The sequence below is a fragment of the Folsomia candida genome, unplaced genomic scaffold, assembly GCF_002217175.1.
Source record: "Folsomia candida strain VU population unplaced genomic scaffold, ASM221717v1 Fcan01_Sc002, whole genome shotgun sequence".
Taxonomy (NCBI): Eukaryota; Metazoa; Arthropoda; class Collembola; order Entomobryomorpha; family Isotomidae; genus Folsomia; species Folsomia candida.
The window spans coordinates 3,409,413-3,432,337 of NW_019091194.1; the positions used below are offsets into that span (position 1 = coordinate 3,409,413).

A 22,925-nucleotide genomic window follows, 5' to 3' on the forward strand; every position below is an offset into this window, starting at 1 on the left:
GGCAGCCCACATGTGACCAAATTTGATGAAATTGTGCGCGGATGGGTGATCAATATTTCTGTGAAAACCGTATTTTTCAACATTTCCTGGAATATTTTGCTCTTTAAAAAATAATTTTTTATGCTGTGCCATTGTTTGTAAATTGGGGTGGTTACTTAATTGCTATGGGAGAAGGAGCAGTGGTCGCAGTGGTGGTGGAGTGGACGGAGTGGAATTTGACTTTAATTTAATTTAAGGTTCGTCATGTTTGACATCTTGTTTTGTTAAAATATTAATAGTTTTTAAGATGTTATTTATTATACATACATGTTGCGTAATAGTTTAATATGTATCGTTAATTTTGGTTATGAATTATAATGTTGTAGTCGGTAACAAATATATGTGGAAGCAATGAAAGGCGAAGAAATGAAGAGTACATCGTGTTATCTTATCTTTCTGCATTGTTCAAATAATTGATGATAAACTGCTGACTATTAAGGTGAAGGGTTGCTTTGTTAGTGGTTGGATAGAGTTCGAAGTTCGGTCTCGTGGTGGTACTAGTAATGATCTATTTTTAAGAAATGAGTAAATGTTAAATGACTAATTAGGCGTTCTTAATAATTTTTAATTGTATCGTCATCATTCATTTATGTTAAACAATAATTTAGCACTGAATCAGTCTGATTTATAAATTATTATCTCATCCTTCTTTCACTCGGCAAACATCCGTCACGTGACGTGAATATGACCTTCTTTAATTTAACCCGACGGACAGGATATTCTCAACCACCGGTTGACAATCAAAAGTTAAATTACAAGTTTCTCTCTGGGTGACATGTGACATGTAGTTCTTATCAGGAATAGATGTGTGTCAATATTATCTTACCCGACGTGGCCTCAGAACTCAAGTGTATCACGAATATGATGATGATATTTCACTAATGACGAGATGATAAATTATTATTTTTCACCATGTTCAAGTTTTCTTTCTTTTTTATTCAGGACAGGAGCCGAGTAAGGTGACATTTTTGTATGCTCGAAATAGTCTCAAAAATCTGACTTGAAATGGTATGATTTTATTTCATTACACAATTTTAATATTATTTGCAACACGAATTTGTACATTTATTTAATCAAAGATTGAATTCGTAGGCCGACTGTGTTTCTCCCTACTCTACCGTGGCTTCTGGAGGAACGCCTGGATTCGTTATAGCAATTGGAGACAGATTGGTCAACATAAAGGATACCATTAATCGATGGCTGCCCTACGAACCGGTCATATTAATTGGCGGAACTGCCATTATCATTCATGGAATCCACTATTTTGCCAGTAGGATTCCTAGAGATGGTAACTCGTCAACCAAATCAAAATTGTAAAATTATTATAGCCAACTTTGATTTATTAAATGTTGGTGTTTTTTAGGAACCGTTGCTGGAGTAAAGCGAACATTCTTCAAAGCCGTCAAGACAATTCCATTCGTGCGGAGGCAGATTGCCAAAGAGATTTCCAAGACAAAGGAAGAAATTGAAGCCGGTATGGCGGACCTCTTCAGAGGGGATAAACAGGAGATTTCCTTTATCACAAAAATTCCATGTGATGGTCTCGATCGTCAAGATATTATCAACATGGTGGCTGAATATCTTGAATTAGGTAACCAATCATTTGCATATAATCTTCAAGGTTATTCATAAAGGAATACACATTATTTTTTTAGGTCATTATAAATGGGACGAGGGAGCTGTTTCGGGAACTGTGTATCACGGAGGCAAGGACTTGACTGAACTGAACGCTAAAGTTTATCAAATGTCGACCTGGACCAATCCCCTTCATCCTGACGTATTCCCTGGAGTATGTAAAATGGAGAGTGAAATTGTCAGGATATCCGCTGACCTGTTTCATGGAGATAGTGATACCTGCGGGACGGTAGGGTAGCAATTAATCATCGAGTTCAAATTTAAACCAATCTTTTATTTTTGTATGATTGTTTTAATTTAAGGTGACCTCCGGAGGTACTGAATCGATAATCCTAGCAGTGAAAGCTTATCGAGATTACGCAATGAAAGAACGTGGTATCCTTCACCCTGAAATATTGGTCCCCGTCACTGCTCATGCAGCATTTGACAAAGCAGCTATGCTACTGAATATTGGGATTAAACACGTCCCTCTTGTTGAGAGTAGTTGTACCGTCGACATTAATGCGATGAGAAAGATGATTACGAAAAATACCGTGATGGTACTTTCTCATTTAAATGCTAGGGTTTTAATGTTTAAAAAATAAATTGTGAACAACTTTATTCCGTCAGCTCGTCGGCTCTGCACCTGCTTTTCCCCACGGTTGCATCGACAATATGGCAGCCATAGCAGAAATGGGAGTGAAATATAACATTCCGGTCCATACGGACGCTTGCCTTGGAGGATTTTTACTTGCATTCATGCCAAGTGCTGGGTTTTCAATTCCTGACTTTGATTTCAAACTACGTGGAATTACCAGCATTTCTGCAGATACCCACAAGGTTAGTCTTATTAAATACATGTATTTATTTGCTAATTCTGTAATATATGATGAGTTATGAATGACATCATTTCGTTACAACAATAGTATGGATTCGCTCCAAAAGGATCTTCAGTGTTGCTGTTTAGTGAAAAGAAATTCAAGCACTACCAATACTTTGTTACTCCTGATTGGCCAGGTGGTTTGTACGCATCCCCAACTCTTGCTGGATCTCGTCCCGGGGGTATTTATTAATTACCACTTTAAAGAAGATACATTGTTTGTAATAGCGCAAGAGATTTTATATTTTCAATGTTATTAGCCATCATTGCTGGATGTTGGGCAACCCTTATGTATTTTGGTATGGCTGGTTATATCGAAACTACCAAGAAAATTGTTACCACGTCACGTTGGATCGAACAGAGGTATACGAATTAAATCTGCATTGTTATCTTATTTTATTGCAATTTGTTTTTTCTCGTTTTGCAGACTAAGGAAAGTGCCTGGAGTTTATGTAATGGGCAGCCCACAAGTCAGCGTGATTGCTCTTGCTTCAAAGCACTTTGACATTTACCGTTTGCAAGAGGCCCTTACTAAAAAAGGTTGGAGTATGAACGCCCTTCAATTTCCGTCCAGCATCCATTTTTGTTTGACGTACTGCCAAACTGAGCCTGGCGTTGCTGAAAGATTTGTAAAAGACGTAGAAACGACTGTGGCTGAAATCATGAAAGATCCAAATGCTCCTTCTACTGGCCAAGTAAGTCATCAACCAAATCATGGGATTTGTTGCGTACATGTATGTTCTATTTATCTATGTTATTAATCAATGAAATTTTGTAGGCTGCAATATACGGAACCAGCCAAACAGTTCCTGATCGATCCATCATCACTGAAATGTAAGCCTAATGCATAAGCAAATAGATATTTAAACAAATGAAGAATATTGGTTAAGAGTTGAAATGTACATAAACGTTTAAATTTGCAGAACTGCAATATACATGGACGCTTTATACGAAACAGATTTTAATTCATCTTGCCCACAATTGGCAAACGGTAGTCAAACTGACAACAAAGTTAAGAAAGGGAGTGACAAGCGAGGAAAAGGTAAAAAGGGAACAAAATAGTGATAATAAAAGTGCTCAAACTAAAAATCTATGCTTTTTATTTATGATGACAAACTTATTTTCTCTAATGAATTATTTTTGATTTGCAATTGCAAAGTTTGTAAAGCATATTAAATCACTTATTCATGTGATAATCGTTCTAGTTCAAAGATAAGACCTATACATAGTTAGTTACCTAAAGTGTCTATTTAAATATTTAGTTAGTAGTATGTATCATGTCACATTTGACTTACTTTAATCATTCCTATTCTTATTATATCGCTGCATTGAATGAGAGCATTAAATCAAGATGCAGTTATACACTTCATAAAAATTTGAATAAACGAGTTCTAGTTCCATACATAAATTGGTATATTAATGAACGAATTATTTATTATTTTCATTTTGTTATTTACAGTTATTACAACACAGAATAGCAAAGCACTCATAACAGAAAAAATACATAGGCAGACTTCATAATTACTAATTGTAACTTATACATATCAAATGGACCAAACAAACGGTTTCTTAACTGAATATTAGTGATATCGAAGGCTTTACAACCAAAGGCACCATTCACCAATTTTATGACTATTAAGAACATACCAAGTTATCCACCTATTAAAAAAATAATAATTGGTATTGGCTATCGGATTTCGGAGTCTCCTACTTCCTTCTCTTCTTTCTGGACGGGTTCCGAAGCTGGAGTAACGTATGTAAGACATCATCAATCTTATCGTCGTGAATTGGTACCTCCATCGACACGCTTTTGTCACCTTCGGGCTGCTCGTTATTATTATTGTTGTTGGCACTTGCATGATTCGAGAGGTCTTGATTGTTGGAGTCTTCATAAATTTCTCTGCAATAAAAAAGCCATAAAAAATATAGTGGTGATCGTGCCATGCATATGAATGAGTTATGGTTTATAAATACTTAAAAAGTGAAAATGCGCAACGAATCGGTGAGACTACAACCACAATAAAATTAATAAGAATCATCTAATTGCACGTACTTGTAATTAATAGGTTTGTCCGTCGACATGAAATGGTCGGACGCTTCTGCCTCCAATTCGACGGGTCCCATGTCGTTTCTGCGATGAACGTGAAGGTGCAAGACTAAATTCTTATTGTTGTTGTTATTTTTGTCCCCAGAACTTTGCCCGTCGTCATTATTATGGTGGTGATGATGGTTCATGCCCTGCTGTTGCCCAGGTCGAACTCCAGGCCCGGGACCTGGACCGAGGTGTAAATTCCTGTTGTCATTGTACGTGATGCCCCCAACTTTCTGGGGGTATCGTGGCGACAAAAGTGGGACCGTGTTGGACGAGTAACTCGACGACCCACCCGACGAAGGAGAATAATATCCGGCGGATGGATGAGACCCACCACCACCATTCATATTATTCGTTGTGGGGGGTTGATGATAAGTCGGTTGGTTATTTATTACTTGTTGCGAGGGTGATGCTGGTGCTGGTGGAGGGTCGGATTGTTCGTTGGGATAAATATGGATCTTCATTCGCATCGGGGTTGGTGTTTTCCGAGTAGTCGTTGTAATTTTTGGAGGCATTATTGGCAATGGAACTTGATTGTTTAGGAGGGACGCGTCTGAATGCATTTTCTGCTGAAGCAAATCCAAATACGCTTTCTGCATGCTGTTGTCTGGATGACCGTAGGAGGATGGCGGAGGTCGCAGTTGACCTGTATGGATTTCTAATATGTCTTCAGGATGATCCCCCACCGTGGGTAATACACCTCTCGCAGCCAAGTTGAAGTACGGATTAAGTGCCATAGACCCCATTGTGGGCATCGTGGGAGGAGCGGGATGCTGATGAGGAGGAATATTGTACCGATGAGGCATATGCGGTGGTGAAAGTGAGGGTGCTAAATTATTGCCCGGATTGAAATAACCATTCAGAGTTTTTTCAGTTGCGGATGCATAATTGTTCCAAAATTCGTGATTTTGCATCTTTTTTTCCTTGTTATCGGGCAGCGTTGGGTATGACTCGTATGGTCGTTTGAGAACGATGGGTTTATTGTTCTCTTTATATGGTCCGGTCGGAGGAGAGTATTTGTTGTAGTCTAATCTTGTGTCAGTGTCGTAATCGTAGGGCGACTTTTTGGCGTAGGGGGACGATGGGGGTGGATACTCGATAGAGGAAGTTGGATCATGTTGGATATCTCGTAACTTGTCTCGAATACTTTTCGGGTAGTCGTGATCTCGCTCCCATTCTCGATCTCGTCGATGATGTCCCGATGATGATTTTGAATTTGAAGGGCGACGGGTCCGCTCAATTTCATAACTGGACAGATAACTTCTATCCCCATCTCGATCATCACCATTTTGATTCTTGACACCACGGTCCGCCGGGCGATGTCTATCTCTGCCTCTGATACGAGTATCCTGTTTCCGGTCAATCTCAACTTCCACACTGCTCGAGAAGGGTGATGATGGTCCTCTGGATGATTGTACATCCTTAAATGGTCTTTCCGTGCTGTCTTCGTCATTTGTGTCATGACGAGATAATGACGATGACGACTGCTTCTTCTTGTCGTAGTAATGTGGGGAATCGTGAAACCTATCGTTGGATGTAGTGGGACGGTCCTTCTTCCGACTAGCGTGCTGGGTACTGTGATATTCTTTCTCTCTCGATTCCTCCCGGTCACGGTCGTGATATTGAGATTGACGAAATCTTGACGATTTCTTCCCATTGACCATGTCTCGGACCGGTTTAGGCTTTGGATTAAATATGTCGTCAAATCCTGACTCGTGGTTGTACTCTGGAGAAAATGGATCTTCATCTCGGTCGTCAGAGTCGTATTTTTTGTGCTTTTTATTTCTCCACGGACCATCCTCATCATCGTCATGCTCTTCAATTCTGCGTGGTGGTTTTGGTACTGGGGGACTTCGTAGTTGTGGGATATCTTCCTTATGGTGTTTATAGCGTTCCGATTCTGGAGGTCCGTCATCATTATGATCATTATCGCCCATGGTCATGGGTCGTTTTGCAAATTCTTTAATGTCCCGGAGCAGTGAGAAACGTACGTCTTTAAGTTCACCGGAAAGGTCCGTGACTAAAGCGGGCCCGTCGTCTCGATGATTTCTATTATTATTGCTATTCTTATTCCGCACGGGATATCTCGATCCAGCCCCTTTGGGTCCGGGTCCATCAACATCGATGTCATTGTTATCAGATTGAAAGTGGTTTAAAATATCTTGAATACTTTGAGCTGATTTTGGATATGAATACCTTCCTGGAGGTGGCGGGGGACCATTTGTCGGTCGTGACCTCACTCCACGACCACCATTATGTCCCGGTGGTCTCGGTCTTGGGAGTGGAATGGGTGGAATTTTAGAAAAATCTGAGGACCTGAAACCACCACCACCGTCCCTTCGTCCCTGGCTGGGACGCCTCGATACGAACCCGGAAACTTTCTTTTGCATATTTTTCGCAACTTTTTTATACCTCTGGTACATCGGGTGATTCCAAGTCGGTTCTTCCATGATGGTTTGGTACTGAACAAAATCAGAGGATGGCGAGGGGAGAATATTGTCCATTTTCTGTCGTTGTACGACCGCAACGCCGCCACGATTCCCATTATTATTATTATTTTGCATCATTACCACAGGCACTTGTTTATACCCGTTCATTGTCTGCATGTATTGATGTTGTACGGGGACTTGGACCGGAAACTGTTGGTAATTCTGATGATGATTATGGTTCCGATTATACAACGCGGCCCGATTATTATTCTGCACTTTCTGCTTTTTACTCCCAGATCCACCAGAATTCGTCTTTCTAACACCAAAGTTATTCCCATTGTGATTTTGATTGTTCAAAATCCTTCTCTGCGCATTTTGGTGCATGATTGGCATATGATTTTGATGCATCAGCATGATCCTATTGTTTCCTCCTCCTCCCCTCGTCGTCGTCGTCGCGCCGAACGGAGAACGTCTCGACCGTTCCGATTCATTCAAGGATAAACTCGTTTCGTTACCATTCACAGAGGAATTCATTTTCATTTCACCATCACGTTCTAAATTTGGATCGTGCCTTCTTTCATTATTATTTGAATTTCTATTTTGGGCCAACAAACGCTTTTTATTATTATTATTGCGATTTGTTTGCATTACTGATGCTGTCCCAGAAGGAGATCCATCTGCTGCTTTTGCATGGTCCGTCTTCTTATGGTGATTTCCATTTTCTTGGTGTTGATGACTACTACTGAGCTTTTGCAGATTATCGCCGTGATTATGGTGATGATTTTTATGAGGCACATTCATTTGTTGTTGTGAGAAGACTTGCTCAACGTTGTGGGTTTGTGGGTCTGAAGCCTGCGTAAAGAAGGAGTTGGGAATCAGTGACCTGATATCGGTCACGGTGGGTGCACTTGACGATTTTAACACTGGGTCAACCAGCTTGTTCGTGTTACCATTTCCAACTTTTTTATTAACAATTACACCCTTGCTTTTCCTATTCTTTTTGGTTTTTGAGGAGGTGGGAACAACGGGGTTTTCCTGGTGTGACTTTTTTAACGTTTCACCACCCTCGTGGGTAATTTTATGAGGGGGAGAAACAAGGTTAGTTTTACTTTCTATGAGGAGAGGAGATTTTTTATCGTCCGAATTTATAATCTCGTCTTCCGTTACATATTTAAAAACACGAAATTTGTCGTCAATACTTCGAGGTGTTCTGGCATTAATTAGTAAAGAGGAGGAGGAGGATGATAATAATGGCTCGTTATTTTTACTGTTACTACTATTTCCACTGCTCGTGGAGGATAATTGCACACTGTTAATAAACAATAGAATGACACAAATCACTTTTTGCACTGAAAAAGTTTTCCCCAATTTACGGCAAATCCATGGCCTCTTTGATTTTGTGAGGTTGAGTCGAAATGTTTTTAGACCCATTTTCATAAACTCGTAACAAATTTTCAAGAAATTTAGTTTCACATCGAAGTCACTTTAACACTTTATTTTGTGTAGTTCACTAAACACGAATATCTGGAATTTTTGTAGGAATATGCAAATTTCCATGTATTTACCCCATCGTAGAAACTAAAAAGCCTCAAATTTTGAAAATTTCAGACCACTAATAATTTAATATTTCACTTTTATTATTATTATCAAACTTTCAATTGCAGATCGAAATCAGGAAGACAATGTCATCACGTTTGCCAGATTCAGTTTTATTTATTATTAGAGATGAAGTTATGTACCGGTCAAAGTTAAAATTCAGACTGAGATTCTGTTTTCAAATATTCGAAATATGCTATACCCATCCCTTCATACGCTCCTTGCTTTTCATTCTCACCATATTTTAAAGAAGAAGAAGAGCTTCGTAGTTTGTGAGTGTTTTCAAGCGTCGTTAATTTTTCCTTAACTTTACCACTACCACCAACCAACGCTATGTAAAAGGCAGGCAAGTTATTAATGGTAGCGAAAGAACGAACGTATGTATGTATAGCGCATCGAATGACGTCTTTCAATATTTGATTTAAACTATGCTCATCTTTCGGTTAGGACTCGTAATAAAATCAAGATTCTCTCAATGAAGAGGATGAATACGAAATAAATTTGAAATCCCTTCAACAACAAATTTGCTCATATGTATGGGGTGTGTATGCACGTATGATAAGACGAAATCCCACAATTGCTTCAATTACAATAAGACCTTGATTTGATTGGATGCGAATTCATATGAATACGGATTGGGAAATACAATGGGATTCGAAAGAAAGTAAATTATTTGTCTCGTATTCAGAATTATATATATTTGTTTATTTATTTATTCATAGTATTTTCATTATCTTTGTGATTTCAATCTTATTTTTACAGTAAACCTTCCAGAAAAGTCGTCCACATTTCTCATTATTTTTTTTTAAATGAAAGTAATAACAATAATTTTCATAATTTATTTATCATCAAGTCAGCTCTATTAAAATTAATTCAATTCAGAACTTGTGACTTGACTATCCACATGTCATCTTAACCAGTGACATTGCACTTATTCCGTTCTTTTTGTGGTTGGTATATTTTCTTAAAACCTTATTATTTAGTTGGACTAATATTGTCATATTTTCAATTTACTTGCGTCTTTTTGTCGCATACTTTATTTATTTACATGTGACCATCAATCTGTGCTGCAAACAAAAACAGAAGAGAAGAAAAGTCCAAGAAAGAGATGATGCTTAACCAAAGTTTATGTAAAAGCGAAATATATTTTTTGCATATCAAATCAGCAAATTCTTTCACTTATCATTCAGCCATTTACTTACCTAACGATACAAATTAAATATGCCAGCAGCAAGTCAATGCCCACTTTTAAACTTTTTCTTAAAGATTAATACCAAGTTGGTATTACCAACCACGAAGAAATGTCTCACATTCCCGTATTGCCATCCATCCATCCATATGCATCTCACTCACCATTATGTACTTACAACAACTTTACTACTGTCATGTTTCACGGTTAACCATCATCTGCTCAACAAAAGAGGAATTTTTCAACACTAGATTTCACTTTTAATAAAACCATGTCCAATTATTACTACGCCACGTCTTCGGGAGAAACATTTACTTGTGTGCGATTTTTGTTTCATCCGTCAGATTCATAATTTCATTTCGTTTTCTAAATTACAAGCTTACAGTTTCTACTCAATAATCGCGTTGTATCATCTTTATCACCACATCACCGTCTTAAATTCCATGATGATCCCCTCAATCTTATTTTTATTATTAGAGAGGGAAAAAGCGAGAAACAACAAACCGCAATCAGAAGAAGAAGAAATTACTTGCAAAGCTGTGATAATAATTGTCATCGCTTTTATCCCGTCCGTCCAACCGTGTAGATCACAAGGGACGACGAGATAAGGCTAAGAGACAGCAAATAATTACAAGCTTAATAATTATATGGATACATAAGAGACAAATTCTCATGTTAAATGTCCTTTTCACTTAACCATTCATTAAAAAATATGTGCTAGCTACTGATCAAGTGAGTGATATATAATTAATTGCACATGTGTATTTATGTACTTATTTATGACCAATAGCCAATTAATTAATTCAGGTCTGTGCAGTTTCTAATTTTGAATCCACTTTTAATACGTGGGGATACCTTTCTTTGGTGGTATTACTAATTGCTGACGGTTCCAATATGGATCGAGGGTTGCCTTTCCTTTCTTTACAACGATTTTTTTAAAGGTTGCTTATTTATTATTAACTTGGAAGATCATCCCATCGTAGGAGATACAAAAGGAGGAGATTGATGTTTTGAGAGCTGCCTGCTGCTGCTTGGCATGAAGAGATTTAAATATAATTTTGCACAGGTAATTCAAGTGTAATTTATAAATGACCACCTTCAGTTTCTTTATTTCTTTCTTTTGACAACTGCACAACACGTATTTTTAGTATGCAACGTGTTCACCGTGTGTAAAGCATGTGTAGTTTGGTGAGATGAATGAAGCCGTCATATCATATCATTAGGGTCATTTTTGTCCGAATTTGTGTCACTTGCTTTGACAAGAAATTTTGCCCAGAGTTGTCAATGTGCGCTCTCTTATTATTTTTGGTGCTACAAAATATACTTTTTTTATACATTTTATTTTATTCCTTTTTTAAAGTAGCCATTTAACAGTGATTTATCATTAATTTATGAAGGAGCGACTTCGCTACGCACAATTTTAGTATGCTTAATACATAAAAACTGCAAGTCTTAAGCTTTACTGATCTATATTTTTTTTACAACGCGTAGTACCCTTCATCTCATCTCAGGTTTGAATTTTATCCCATTTTAAATGAAACCGAGCACACAAAGTGGTGTCAACCGTTAAATAAGTTTATAGTATTTTATTTAAATAACTGGTTAAATAGGTTTCAACCTCTATAAACTCTGCTCATTAATAAATAATATGTATGTACATATAGCGCCATGCTGTGTATTTATAATTCTAGGAATTCGTCTCGTATGTAAGTAAAAATTCGCAAACTGATTAATTAAAGATTGCCACTTTGATAAGATTAGAAATTAAAAGGATTGAAACATCTTTCATCGTATTATTTTTCTGATGCAAAATCTGTGTTTTTCTGCGATTTTGATCTTTTATTGAGATACGAAAAGTTTAAATCTGTCTGGTTGGGGATTTATGGCTTTCTTCCTCGTGTTTGTGGCGTGTACGTAGGTACAAAAACAAGTAGGTACGATATAAATAAAGTGAGGGTGAATTTTGCACAAATTTTGCACTACATTTTATTACGCCGCAGGTATCACGCCGAACTCCTGTGTTTACGTCTTATCTTTCGCAAAATCAGGATCACACGGATTTTAGAACCACAAAGAATCAGATCAATTTTGCCAAAAATATAGCATGGATCATATTTAATCTCAATCTCTGCCAGGCTAGGCGTACATATTTGTACCTTAAATAAACCCCCCTCCTCTTCATAATAAAAATACTTAATAAGCACATTTTAAGTGCCAAAACGGATTAATCAAAATGCACCAGAACTTAATTACAACTTAATAATTACTTTTCCTCTTTATCATTGATGATTTCGACGTGATACACAAGTTACAAGTGATATATACCACAAACAACAGAATTAGATCGTTGCCAGCATCTCCTCAAAAACACAGTGCTACATACATAAGTACAAATACTAGCTATTTTTATGTGAGGAGAAGATACAAACTTATCTCGGTTACATCAATGCTCAAACAAACCTTATCTGCTAATCGATCTAATACGATTATTAAGTAAACTAAAACAAATTTGTGTACCCAAAAATTCCTCTTTTGGGTTATACCTGTGTACGTGAAGTAATAAAACCTATAAAGCGTAATATTTTTGCAAATTTTTGCAAAAGTCTCATATTTCCCATTCAACAAAATTAGCAAGAAAAACCATGCGTCCATCACACACAATTGGCAAAAAAGCTGGAAATGCATAATATGTAAGAAGAATAATGAATAATAAATAATATCAAGATCAAGATTGACACGGTCTGGCCGTCTGTAATAATTTATTATCTGTCAAGTTTACCTACATATATGCATCTAGTCTGGCAGATTAACTTTAAGTTTAACCCTGCCCATATGTACACACATTCACTTATCATTCTTAATACTAGACCACAATCCGCAATTATAAATCCGTAATCAAAAATGCAGTAATTCAACTGATCAGAAACATTGTGCACATAAGTCTCATGTAAACTAGCCCAAGGAGTGGCTGGCTGGCAGGCAAAGTAACGTACTTAATAACCAAGTGTATTACAAAGTAGCTCCGCATTTAATGGTGTGATTTCGTCGAAATAATTAATTTGCTTTTTGTTAATGACGATCAAAATGGAAGGACATGACATTGTTGTGTGTGTGTGACCAATAAATATACAATATGGAGCACGGCTTATCTACTACTTGGCAGTGGAATTAGTAACCAACTGAAGGTGATAAATGCCAGGGAATTTGTGTGGTTTTAGGTGTTGGCGTGTGTGATTCTTTCTCAGGACGCTAAACTACGTGTTTCAAGTCAACAAGTCAAAAGTGATTCATCACAAAACGTAAATAATTTCAGTGTCATTGAATCAAACTCCAATAAATTGTTGCAATATTTATGACGCAATAACATTTTCACTACAAATTCGTTCGTTGGAAAAATACAAATTGTACATGCTTTATCTGGTAAAATGAAGGACTCGAATTAATATTAATGTAATTATTCCATGTATATGTACCACTAAAACATTGTTATTGTTGTACTAGCAAAAAATAAAATTGCAGAAAAAAAAACTTTTGCAAATTTTACATCAAATTATTTACAATTTTCAGTTTAATATCAGGAAGTTGCAAGAAGTACAGTAATTGATTCCATACTGAAATTCATGCCACAGACGAAAACGAATGTGACAAATTCCCTCATTCAGAATCACCACTTGTTAACGTGTGTGTCATCATTATAACAATTGATCAACCAAGTTTCCGCACTGTGTGATTCATCCATCTCACATAATAAGTAAATAAATAAGACAACAATTCGACTCACATTCATATGGTTAACTTCGTATTGTTTCATTGAATTTCCACTTTCATCACATGGTCGGATGTTTTATGCCAAACTTGGCGGCGGCGGCTGTGGCGTGGCGTTGGCGACGACGATATCCTGATATTATTCATCCTTAACATTCTGCCCTGAACTCGCGCAGTACCTACGAAAACCCTTGGATTTATTATGTTGTGCTAATACTTGGGAGACATTAGTGCAAGGCACTGATCGTGGTGGCAGCGTCGCGTCCGTTTCGCATGATCTCACCTGACGCAACAATTAAGTTAACAATCAAACAGATTACATTTCACAGAGGTGCATACAACAGTTTGCAGAACCAATTTCTTCTTCAGACCAAATGGACCAAAAAAACCCTTCGTATTGAATTATCTAGGCAATTTTCTTGGTATAGTAATTTCAAAATTCAATTTATATAACATTCACCTTTACCTTCAGTCCATTTATACACAAAATGAGTCCATTATACCAGCTTAAATGTTTGGGATTGTTGAAACAATACGTAAATTTATGCCAAAAATTTGACAAGACCACACACCCAGAATCTTAAAAAAGATATGTTCGTACAAGTACCCTGTGGATTCTTGAACTGTTTTGTTGCCCTTGATGAACAAAAATAGTGCTACCTCATCCTCGAGAGAGGAGTTTGAGTAGCTTCCTTGGTTTTGCTGAGTAATTAATCAAATTAAAAGATCTGGAAGGTACCTACGACTTCTCACGAGATTTATTTATTGCCGTGTTTTGCGTACTTTATAAAAAAAGTATCATTCATTTTAAAAGTGTGTTGACTTTTTGGAATTGGGAGCGCAACCATTTTTATTTAGTGCACCTCTGTGATTTTAGCACTATGTATAGATTTTACGTAATTTTGGCTTGTTGCTAATTGTTTTTATGAAGTGGAGATGACGACTAAATGTTTGATTTTATCGTTCGAGATGTAAAATGTGAAATCTGATTATGTTTTTTATTTGTTAAGTAAATTGGTGGTACGTGCACATGCACCACAAAACTAGAATACGAATTTTTAGCGAAATTTTATGAATGTAGATTTAATTAGGAGCAAAATTATATTACATTCTTTCATCATCATCAATTTGCAGCATCATCACAACTTACTCACGGTCTGTCCGAGATATCTCAAAGAAACAATGTTATTGCGCAATTAAAAATTTGGTGTCACTAATAAAATCGACATTTAAATTAAAAATTGCAATCTCGTCAAGTTGTCCCACAGGAACGAAATTAAATTGTGTCCTAGCAGTGTCAATAACTGAATCAATAAAACTCGATTGATGAAACGAAACAACATTATTATTTAACATTACAATAGAAAAAAGTAATCTCACGCAGCGGTAAGACCAGACCACCAATTGCTTATTACCTGAAGAATAATGACTCATTAAACCTGCTCCAATTTATGCATTCAGTGGCAGCACCGTGTCGACATTCATCGCTTTATCAATGATGACCACTAAAAATTTTAACCTGCAGACTTAATCTTAGGCAGTGTCAAGTCCAGGCAATGAATACGTCTCTTGTCATGTCAGGTGGATTTTAGTTTTTTTAGCCAAGAAACAATAAACCGTGCCCTACACAACGTTTCGTAGTTTTGACAAAGGTAACATTGATACATAATGCAGACATTCCCACGTGGAACTGGTGAGCCTTTTCCTCAATTTAGTGTAATACTTAATACATAACGACACTACCACCACCAACTAGTTAAGTATCTAACAACCTCTATTATAAGTGTATGTACATGTTGCAAATTTAACAAATTACGATAAACTAAATTACTTTACTCACCCCATAAATATTACGTTTTCCATGTTGTTACATATTAAGTGAGCGAGTCAGTCAGTGTAATGCTTGATGATATAGCGTCCATATGAACTTATGTATGTTTGAGTAGCACCCCACAAAATTGTGGGCAAAGGGCTTGCCTATGTTTTTGAGGGCTAACTATCTATATATTTATTATTATCATCGTCATCATCACTCCTTGGTAATTCAAATGAGACAATTGGGCAGAAAGAAGTGATTATGGAGAATCCGTATAAAAGGACTAAAATGGTATCCAGATGGCATCAGTTCACTCTCAGCTCTTACTTGAGATTAGAAATTGAATCATCATACATTTTCCAAAAATGAAGTCCATGATTGTAAGAAATTTTGTCAAAATACATATTTGAAAATATTATGTTTCTAGTTCTCTCCATTTTGAAAACTATTTTATTTCTCGTTATTCTTATAAAAGGCTGTCGTCGCCCTTTTCGCCTGTGTGGCACTTGTGTCCGCTGCTGCTGAGGAGAAGAAGGAAGAGCTTCAAACTGCGGAAGGAAACTTGTACGGTGGTCTCGGATATGGGGGTGGACTGGGAGGCTACTATGGTAAATAATCAGAGACGAGCAGTAATTGATAACTGTTAATTAATTACTCATAAATAATTATCATCGCAGGAGGTGCTGGACTTGGAAGATATGGTAAGATTTAAACTGAATATCAAACATATCGTAGATCTGTCTTTCTTCTCATATTTATTTAACTAGTTAATAATGCATTATTATATTATGTGCTGTATTCTTTTTCAGGTGGATACGGTGGATATGGCAAGCAAAAATTTGCATACGTGATATAGCCCGAGCCATGAATCTAAATTCGGAAATTAATTATGCAATTATAGGTCTTGGGGGATTAGGATATAAAGGGGGTTTGGGTGGATATGGAGGTGAGTCTGATAGCTCAAGTATTCAAAATGTTGAAAAATAATGGCATGTAACATGTAATTTCATGAAATAATCAGGTTATGGTGGTTACGGTCTCGGCGGCGGATATGGCATTGGAGGTAAACGATAACTCCTCCGTTTTTACTGTTTTAAAGGGTCAATTCGGAAATTTATTATGAAATTTATTATCTAGGTCTTGGAGGACTTGGTTATGGGGGGTACGGTCTGGGTGGGTACGGGGGTGAGTATTATTCAAAATGCTGAAAAATAGTAGCATGTAACATGTAATTATTTCATGTAATAATTCATGGTACCTACAGGTTATGGTGTCGGCGGTCTTGGAGGTTATGGAGCTTATGGCGGAGGTAAACGATAGCTCCTCTGATAGCTCCAATTAATTGACTATTTAATTGACCAATATTTAATAATTTCAGGTCTTGGCTATGGTGGTAAGAGTTTATGACATGACCTCTACGTTAAGTACTTAACTAATTCAATGAATCTGCACGGAAAAGGTTACGGGGGACACCGAGGTGGTTTTTACGGGTAACAATCTGTCAACCCCGACACGAGCGATAACATATTTTTTTATACCTGATGATGCCATCAATTCGAAACAATCTCAAAATTGTGCCCACTATTATTGTTTTTTTTTGTGAGACTGCAATGCAACCCTTACTAATATTACAACAGTATTTAATTCTCATATTTAAGTCCCGTCCCTTAAAAAAACCCGTGAACATTCTATTCAAGTTTGTTTTACAATATATGAAAATATACTCAGCTAGCCAACATTGATCATGATCCTAAATTGTTCTACTATATAATAAAACACAAAGTATGTACTCAAGAAAAAATTACTTACTTGTTCTCATTTTCATTTCATTCAAGCGCACAATTTCATATTAAACAATTAACAATTAGGATTCATTCATCAAGGTCAATCAAACTCATGAAACGTCATCAATCGAAGCAGACAATGAAAATGGCTTACAAATGTACCAGACTTTTTCTACCTAATTTTTAATCCACCACCACAAAAATGTCAAAAACAGAGAATTATTTCTCAAAAATTCATCAGAATTCGTATTTTTCCAGTCTCATAACTTTATCTATTCTTATAATTCTTCTGAATTGGAATGGCATATTTTTGACCGTGAATTCCAAATATATCGAGGGATGTCAGTGTCCCGTTAATTTTCCGCTTCCTGGAAGCTATTGTGGTCATGAAATGGTGAAAAGTAAAGCCTACTTTCCCAATGAAACTGCAACATTTGACAAATGTCGACTCGAGACGATTTACCAGTGCAACCGGACAAAGAATCCGTTAGCTAAGGAAATGGCAAACTGTAATACAACTAAAAGTCCAGGCACGTGCAAAAGAGTGACCGATACGTACACGATTCTCGATGAGGAAACCAACAAAGAAGATCAAGTCGTGCAAGTTGGGCTGCAATGCTTTGACAAAAGTAAGAAATATGTAACTAGTTCACATGGGTTTGAATGAGATTTTAATAGAGAAATTAAATATTTCTCGTTAAATAAAGCTGGAAACAAGTCAAAGAGATTATTTGACAAGAAACCGAGCCCCACAACTCCTGCTCCCGTCGGTTAACTCCTAACCCTGCGGATAAGTTCCATAAATCATTTCTTGATAAGCGGAAATAACAAAACAACTTTTAATTAGAGAAATCAAAGTAATACGTTAATTCTTACAATTTATGACACTGTACCAGGTACGTTATCAACACAATTAGAAAATATATGGCACGCGTCATCGCATCCAAAACGGAGATGTAACACGTACCCAGTGATGCTCGTTAAAAAAGTTGCTAAAAATCATCAACCATTTCGTAACAACGCATCATAACAATACCTTTGAAGTTGAACCATATTTGTTAGTGCACCTCTGCTAAATTTCGTAAATACTTATTGAAATGAAACTGTGCTATAATAATAATAAAAAGAGTAAAATTTGGAATTGTACATAATAATTTTATGTTATTAAAAATCCACCCATTGAAGAAATCCCATTATCAAGTTGCTCGTCAATTATCAACTCAGCAGCATATTCAAGTGGATTGAATTAATCACTAACACCGTATTTGTTGTGTGTATGAATTTTACAAAAAAAGTCAGGAATTCTCAACAAATGCTCCATTTAATTTAGTTCCAAGTAAAAGTAACGACTCAACTCTTGCACTTTTTTATATGCATATTCCATTGTTAAGATGTGCTGCATGGGATTTAGATTAATTGCGACTAAGGTTGTGCATGAGTTGTGTGTGTATTAAATCAGTACATAAGTCTGACTATGTAAATGACAATGCGTAGTGTTATGTCATATTAATTTAAGTCTTATTTAGTAAATAGTCCACATATACCCAGCCTTGTTAATTTGTTAACAAAGATTCCTGTGAGATTAACACATTTTACATGTTTCTTATTAATTGGTCCAATAACTCGTGTACCTTTTGTACCGGCCTTGTCAATTTTCTTATAAAATGTGAATCCACTCTTCATTTCTGTACCAATTCGTCAAGTGGTTCAGTTCAGTCCTCTTCTCAACGGGGAATCATATTTATATTTTTTTTAAAGTGATTCTTAAGTTTAGGAAATCTCAAGAATGAGCAAGATCGCAGTAAGTTGGCATAACTCAAAATTTCTGCGATAGTGCTTCGTGTGTCTTATTTTTAAAAATGTGTAAAATTCAGGCACTTTTCGCCCTCCTTGTCGCCGGAGCGGTTGCAGCATCTCCCGAGAAAAAGGAGGATCTCAAAGCTGAGGGAAGCGCATACTACGGGGGATTAGGCCAGTTGGGCGGATTAGGTCATTTAGGAGGACATGGAGGATATTACGGTATTTAAATTATTAGGGACGATCAATAATTAATTGATTACTAATTGTGGGAACCATTATCATCGCAGGAGGTGCGTACCTTGGGAGCGGATTTGGATATGGTAAAGTTTCAAGTGAATATCAAACCTATCTTAGCGCTGTCTTTCTCCTCACATTCCGTTATTAGATAATAATGCATTATTATATTATGCGTTGTATTCTTTTATAGGTGGATACGGTGGATATGGTTAGCACAAATTTGCATACGTGATATAGCCCGAGCCATGAATTTTCTTGGTATTTTGAAAAAAATATATCAAAATATCGCCACCACAATTTTTGGCTCGGGCTAAAACCCTATTTCTGAAAAAAATTAAATTTCTTTGACATTTTTTGTCTTCCATTTTTATAGGAGGATATGGTAAGCATCTTAAATATGTCTTTTTACCGTTCGAATAGTTCTAAATTAATATTGTTTTATTAGGCGGGTACGGAAATGGTTATCATGGATTAGCTTACGGAAAGAGTTATGGTATGATCTTATCCCCTTATCAAGACTAAATAATTATTGTCTTATCAAATTGTGTTTTTCTATCAGGAGGTTATGGCGCCGGAATTGGTCACGGCCATGGCGCATATTACTCTGGATTTGCTCCATCTTATGGATTCGCTGGTGGTCACACTCTTGCCTTCGGTGGTTTTGGTCATGGACACGGGGCTTACTAAATAAATGTGTCCCCAACATTACGTCCGTATTTATCCCGAGGTTTTATTTATTGGTAAAAAAATTAGTCACCACAATGCCCAATGCAAAATATTCGGACTGATTCGCAGTATTATATTAGACTCCTGGTTTGATAAAATTCCAAATTGTTAAGAAAAATCGAGACAAAAATTGTAAAACTTACCTGTGATATTATTATTCTATTCGTAACCCACAAACAAATTCAAATTCGATCAAACCAAGAAAACAAATTTATGATTACTTTTTATTTTTGTTCCTACAAATTAAATATGTGCAAAATTATCCAAAAAATAAAGTGATGAAAACCTTTCATATAACAGATTCATGTAGTAAGAGACGTACGAAAAAGGCTATTTATTCATGTAGGTAAAATGTGTCAACAATAATAATTTACTAAAAATTAAAAAAACAATTTGAACCAATTTTTACACGGGTCAGTCGTCATAATAATCGTCATCGTCATCATCATCCATGCCTCTGACAAAGACACGGTCCAGCAATGATGGAATACGCTGGGCGACATATCGTCCAAAAGAGTCTACAATTCGTCGTTTCGTCACATCAAGAATGGGTGATGCTTGTCCGAAGCCAAGACCAAGACCGAGTGGTGACATGGGAAAATAGCCCCCCATGGCAATTCCCCCCAGCCCACCTCCGCCCAGGCGAACACCACCCCCGCCGAGTTGGTTACCCTACACAAACAGAAATCCTCTGGTCAACTACTTGTGTCACGGTATGATATAAATTAACATTGATAAACCAATACCGACAAGGCCAGCTCCAGCGATTCCGAATTGATTTCCAAATCCGAAACCATACTGATTACCGGTAAGGACGCCAGCTCCGTACGGGCTGAAACGTGGTTGGGATCATATTTTGTTAAAAAATGGAGAAAGCTTGGATTGGAAAATTTGTGTTTACTAATTTATTTAACTGGTTAAACAGTAAAGGTTTACCAAGGGGGTTGTACGTACATATGTGTGCTTAATATTTAATGATGTGTGCGCTCCGTGTAGAAGTTATTTTACCAGACAGACATGAAAATAGGCGGAAGACGGCGAGGTTTTAGTGGTTACTGTTACATACTAATTAATTTTCTGAGTATTATGCGAGATTTTTTCTTAACAAAAAGTAAACAGCGTTGGCAGAAGGAGGAATTTTTTCCATGATTTTGATTTCTACAACACTTACTATTGTAGCCCAATTCCGTTAGGCGTGAGTCTTGCGGGTCCTAAAAATTGCCCACCACTAAATTGATCACCTCCGCCCATGACCCCCATGCCAGCCGCGGCGGACAAGCTTTGTAGAAACCTCATCAATTTCATTTTCAAATGCGACTTGCCACCTCCGTCTCTGTTTATTTATGGGTTGCACACGTGACTTTATTTAATTAATTCGGGTCTCGATTTGATCGTATTATTACACAAGTTTGGATTTCTTTTTACACAGTTTCGAAAAAAATGGATGGAATTAAATAGAGCTGACTTACGAATAACCACCAAGTCCTCCCCCAAAGCCACTCAGGCCGCTAAGGCCGTACCCTCCCCCCACACCGCCAAGGCCGCTAAGGCCGTACCCTCCCCCCACACCGCCAAGGCCGCTAAGGCCGTACCCTCCCCCCACACCGCCAAGGCCGCTAAGGCCGTACCCTCCCCCCACACCGCCAAGGCCGCTAAGGCCGTACCCTCCCCCCACACCGCCAAGGCCGCTAAGGCCGTACCCTCCCCCACACCGCCAAGGCCGCTAAGGCCGTACCCCCCACCGTACCCTCCGATACCGTAGGGGCTCATAATGCCTGCACTCGCCCCATATAATCCCCCTCCGTACGGATTCGTGTACACGTTGACGCCAAAAGTACCCGCAGTGTCAAGTTCTCCTTGCCGTTTACCCAGCAGCGTCGTCTCTGGCTCGTTATCTTCCGGTGGTCCGAGTGGGGCTGCCAGAGCAATGGATAGCACTCCGAAAATTGACTAAAATATTGCGAAATACTTTTAGACTAAATTTCCTTGTATTTCAGGTGAAAAAATAAATCAACGCTTACCAAAACTACAAATTTATTCATTCTGAGTGCTTATCGTTATTCCAACACCAACAAATTTCGCCACCTCCAATTCACCAAATGACAAAACTTTCTCAACACTGAACCTTCTTATATGGTCAGTGTCACCAACGCCAGTCACCCGAGTGCACATACATACGTCTCAGTTTTATCGTTCAGTTCAGTCGTGATGACGAATGACGATATGCAAGCTTATTGTACATACATATCTAAATATACATAATAAAAAAGTCGTTGACGTTTATGTTAAGTGTTTCATTAAATTAAACTGCGGTGGGTGCTACAATTAACTGCTAATTGCTCCTGAGAAACTTTAGACAAATATAACCTTGCAGAGATCATTTGTATTCCGATCTGGAGCCATTCGTCATGACCGCACGAACTGCATACACGACATGAACGACCACGACCACCCTTTTCCAAAAGATATGAAACGAAGCTTTAATGGTAGTCACAGTAAGTAGTTGACAGGTACCCAATATTTGGACATTTTTTGACATCAGACAACCCGTAAGTCATGCACTCTGTATTCAAGTCATGGACATTATAATACCTCAAACTTTGAACGATTCGCATATAAATGATGGAATTTGTTGTCGTTTTCGAGAGAAATTCCTGTTGACAACTTTTTGGTCAGAATTTTAAGTGGTCCAGTTTAAATTAAATTGATATCATTACTACGATGAGTCATTTCATTACGGTTTGTAAGCATTTAATATAGCTGTAAATCCAATGAAATTCAGTAACAAGTTGGATAAATACTTAATATAACGATTTATATATACGTAAATATATAAACAAAAATGCATACCTATTTATATTTATTATTTTCCCTTTGCATTTTATTACACACTATAAATTTCAGACTCTGCAAATACTGTGCAAATATGCAGTGTATGCTTTCAAATAGTTCTCACCT

At 37.2% G+C, this 22,925-nt stretch overlaps 5 protein-coding genes and 1 long non-coding RNA gene across 10 annotated transcripts; 4 read left to right on the forward strand and 2 right to left on the reverse strand.

The window, feature by feature from the left end:
* Positions 1-5: 5 nt before the first annotated feature.
* On the forward strand, positions 6-3,937 carry LOC110845186 (sphingosine-1-phosphate lyase). Its single transcript, XM_022091553.2, has 12 exons — positions 6-236; positions 982-1,047; positions 1,132-1,327; positions 1,403-1,630; positions 1,695-1,903; positions 1,977-2,213; positions 2,284-2,493; positions 2,580-2,715; positions 2,794-2,896; positions 2,961-3,228; positions 3,312-3,367; positions 3,457-3,937. Exons 2-12 carry the CDS (start codon positions 1,045-1,047, stop codon positions 3,593-3,595), a joined length of 1,785 nt encoding a protein of 594 aa, XP_021947245.1. The 5' UTR covers positions 6-236; positions 982-1,044; the 3' UTR covers positions 3,596-3,937.
* LOC110845190 (transcription factor mef2A) lies at positions 3,630-8,905 on the reverse strand. Its single transcript, XM_022091557.2, has 2 exons — positions 4,587-8,905; positions 3,630-4,433 (listed from the first exon to the last, which is right to left on the reverse strand). The coding sequence occupies exons 1-2, from the start codon at positions 8,489-8,491 to the stop codon at positions 4,241-4,243; spliced, it is 4,098 nt and encodes a 1,365-aa protein (XP_021947249.2). The 5' UTR covers positions 8,492-8,905; the 3' UTR covers positions 3,630-4,240.
* LOC118434253 lies at positions 8,840-9,534 on the forward strand. Its single transcript, XR_004833864.1, has 2 exons — positions 8,840-9,314; positions 9,413-9,534. It is a non-coding gene; the product is annotated as an uncharacterized LOC118434253 (long non-coding RNA).
* Positions 9,535-15,645: 6,111 nt separating this feature from the next.
* On the forward strand, positions 15,646-17,224 carry LOC110844353 (glycine-rich cell wall structural protein). Its single transcript, XM_022090532.2, has 10 exons — positions 15,646-15,800; positions 15,896-16,028; positions 16,098-16,121; positions 16,230-16,247; positions 16,322-16,366; positions 16,442-16,483; positions 16,558-16,605; positions 16,685-16,729; positions 16,799-16,813; positions 16,880-17,224. Exons 1-10 carry the CDS (start codon positions 15,786-15,788, stop codon positions 16,912-16,914), a joined length of 420 nt encoding a protein of 139 aa, XP_021946224.1. The 5' UTR covers positions 15,646-15,785; the 3' UTR covers positions 16,915-17,224.
* Positions 17,225-18,872: 1,648 nt separating this feature from the next.
* LOC110843885 (keratin-associated protein 19-3) lies at positions 18,873-20,268 on the forward strand. 2 transcript variants are annotated; one of them, XM_022089941.2, is made up of 7 exons: positions 18,873-19,005; positions 19,079-19,223; positions 19,292-19,336; positions 19,432-19,449; positions 19,615-19,623; positions 19,687-19,734; positions 19,801-20,268. In XM_022089941.2, the coding sequence occupies exons 1-7, from the start codon at positions 18,991-18,993 to the stop codon at positions 19,926-19,928; spliced, it is 408 nt and encodes a 135-aa protein (XP_021945633.1). In that variant the 5' UTR covers positions 18,873-18,990; the 3' UTR covers positions 19,929-20,268. The 2 variants fall into 2 exon arrangements, with proteins under 2 accessions (XP_021945633.1, XP_021945634.1); XM_022089942.2 differs by having other exon boundaries at positions 19,292-19,324.
* A 6-nt stretch (positions 20,269-20,274) lies between these two features.
* LOC110842713 (uncharacterized PE-PGRS family protein PE_PGRS44) lies at positions 20,275-22,139 on the reverse strand. 4 transcript variants are annotated; one of them, XR_004834014.1, is made up of 4 exons: positions 21,989-22,139; positions 21,437-21,917; positions 20,714-21,300; positions 20,275-20,639 (listed from the first exon to the last, which is right to left on the reverse strand). XR_004834014.1 is itself a non-coding variant. In XM_035847948.1 (3 exons), the coding sequence occupies exons 1-2, from the start codon at positions 22,007-22,009 to the stop codon at positions 21,468-21,470; spliced, it is 471 nt and encodes a 156-aa protein (XP_035703841.1). In that variant the 5' UTR covers positions 22,010-22,139; the 3' UTR covers positions 20,275-20,639; positions 20,714-21,467. The 4 variants fall into 4 exon arrangements, 1 of the variants encoding a protein (XP_035703841.1); XR_004834016.1 differs by having other exon boundaries at positions 20,714-20,799; positions 21,139-21,917; XR_004834015.1 differs by having other exon boundaries at positions 20,714-20,799; positions 20,922-21,917.
* Between the last annotated feature and the right edge of the window lie 786 nt (positions 22,140-22,925).

What these genes read in the sequence shown, in the direction of transcription:
- LOC110845186 (XM_022091553.2), top strand. An exon ending in ATAGTGATACCTGCGGGACG is followed by an intron (nt 1,904 to 1,976) that starts GTAGGGTAGCAA and finishes TTTTAATTTAAG; the next exon opens with GTGACCTCCGGAGGTACTGA. An exon ending in TGCTGGATCTCGTCCCGGGG is followed by an intron (nt 2,716 to 2,793) that starts GTATTTATTAAT and finishes CAATGTTATTAG; the next exon opens with CCATCATTGCTGGATGTTGG.
- LOC110845190 (XM_022091557.2), bottom strand. Translation starts at nt 8,491, where the DNA reads ATGAAAATGGGTCTAAAAACATTTCGACTCAACCTCACAAAATCAAAG. An exon ending in GACAAACCTATTAATTACAA is followed by an intron (nt 4,434 to 4,586) that starts GTACGTGCAATT and finishes TTTTTATTGCAG; the next exon opens with AGAAATTTATGAAGACTCCA.
- LOC110844353 (XM_022090532.2), top strand. An exon ending in TGGACTGGGAGGCTACTATG is followed by an intron (nt 16,029 to 16,097) that starts GTAAATAATCAG and finishes TTATCATCGCAG; the next exon opens with GAGGTGCTGGACTTGGAAGA. An exon ending in CGGTCTGGGTGGGTACGGGG is followed by an intron (nt 16,606 to 16,684) that starts GTGAGTATTATT and finishes TGGTACCTACAG; the next exon opens with GTTATGGTGTCGGCGGTCTT.
- LOC110843885 (XM_022089941.2), top strand. An exon ending in AGGACATGGAGGATATTACG is followed by an intron (nt 19,224 to 19,291) that starts GTATTTAAATTA and finishes TTATCATCGCAG; the next exon opens with GAGGTGCGTACCTTGGGAGC. An exon ending in AGCTTACGGAAAGAGTTATG is followed by an intron (nt 19,735 to 19,800) that starts GTATGATCTTAT and finishes TTTTTCTATCAG; the next exon opens with GAGGTTATGGCGCCGGAATT.
- LOC110842713 (XM_035847948.1), bottom strand. Translation starts at nt 22,009, where the DNA reads ATGAATAAATTTGTAGTTTTG. An exon ending in TGAATAAATTTGTAGTTTTG is followed by an intron (nt 21,918 to 21,988) that starts GTAAGCGTTGAT and finishes GCAATATTTTAG; the next exon opens with TCAATTTTCGGAGTGCTATC.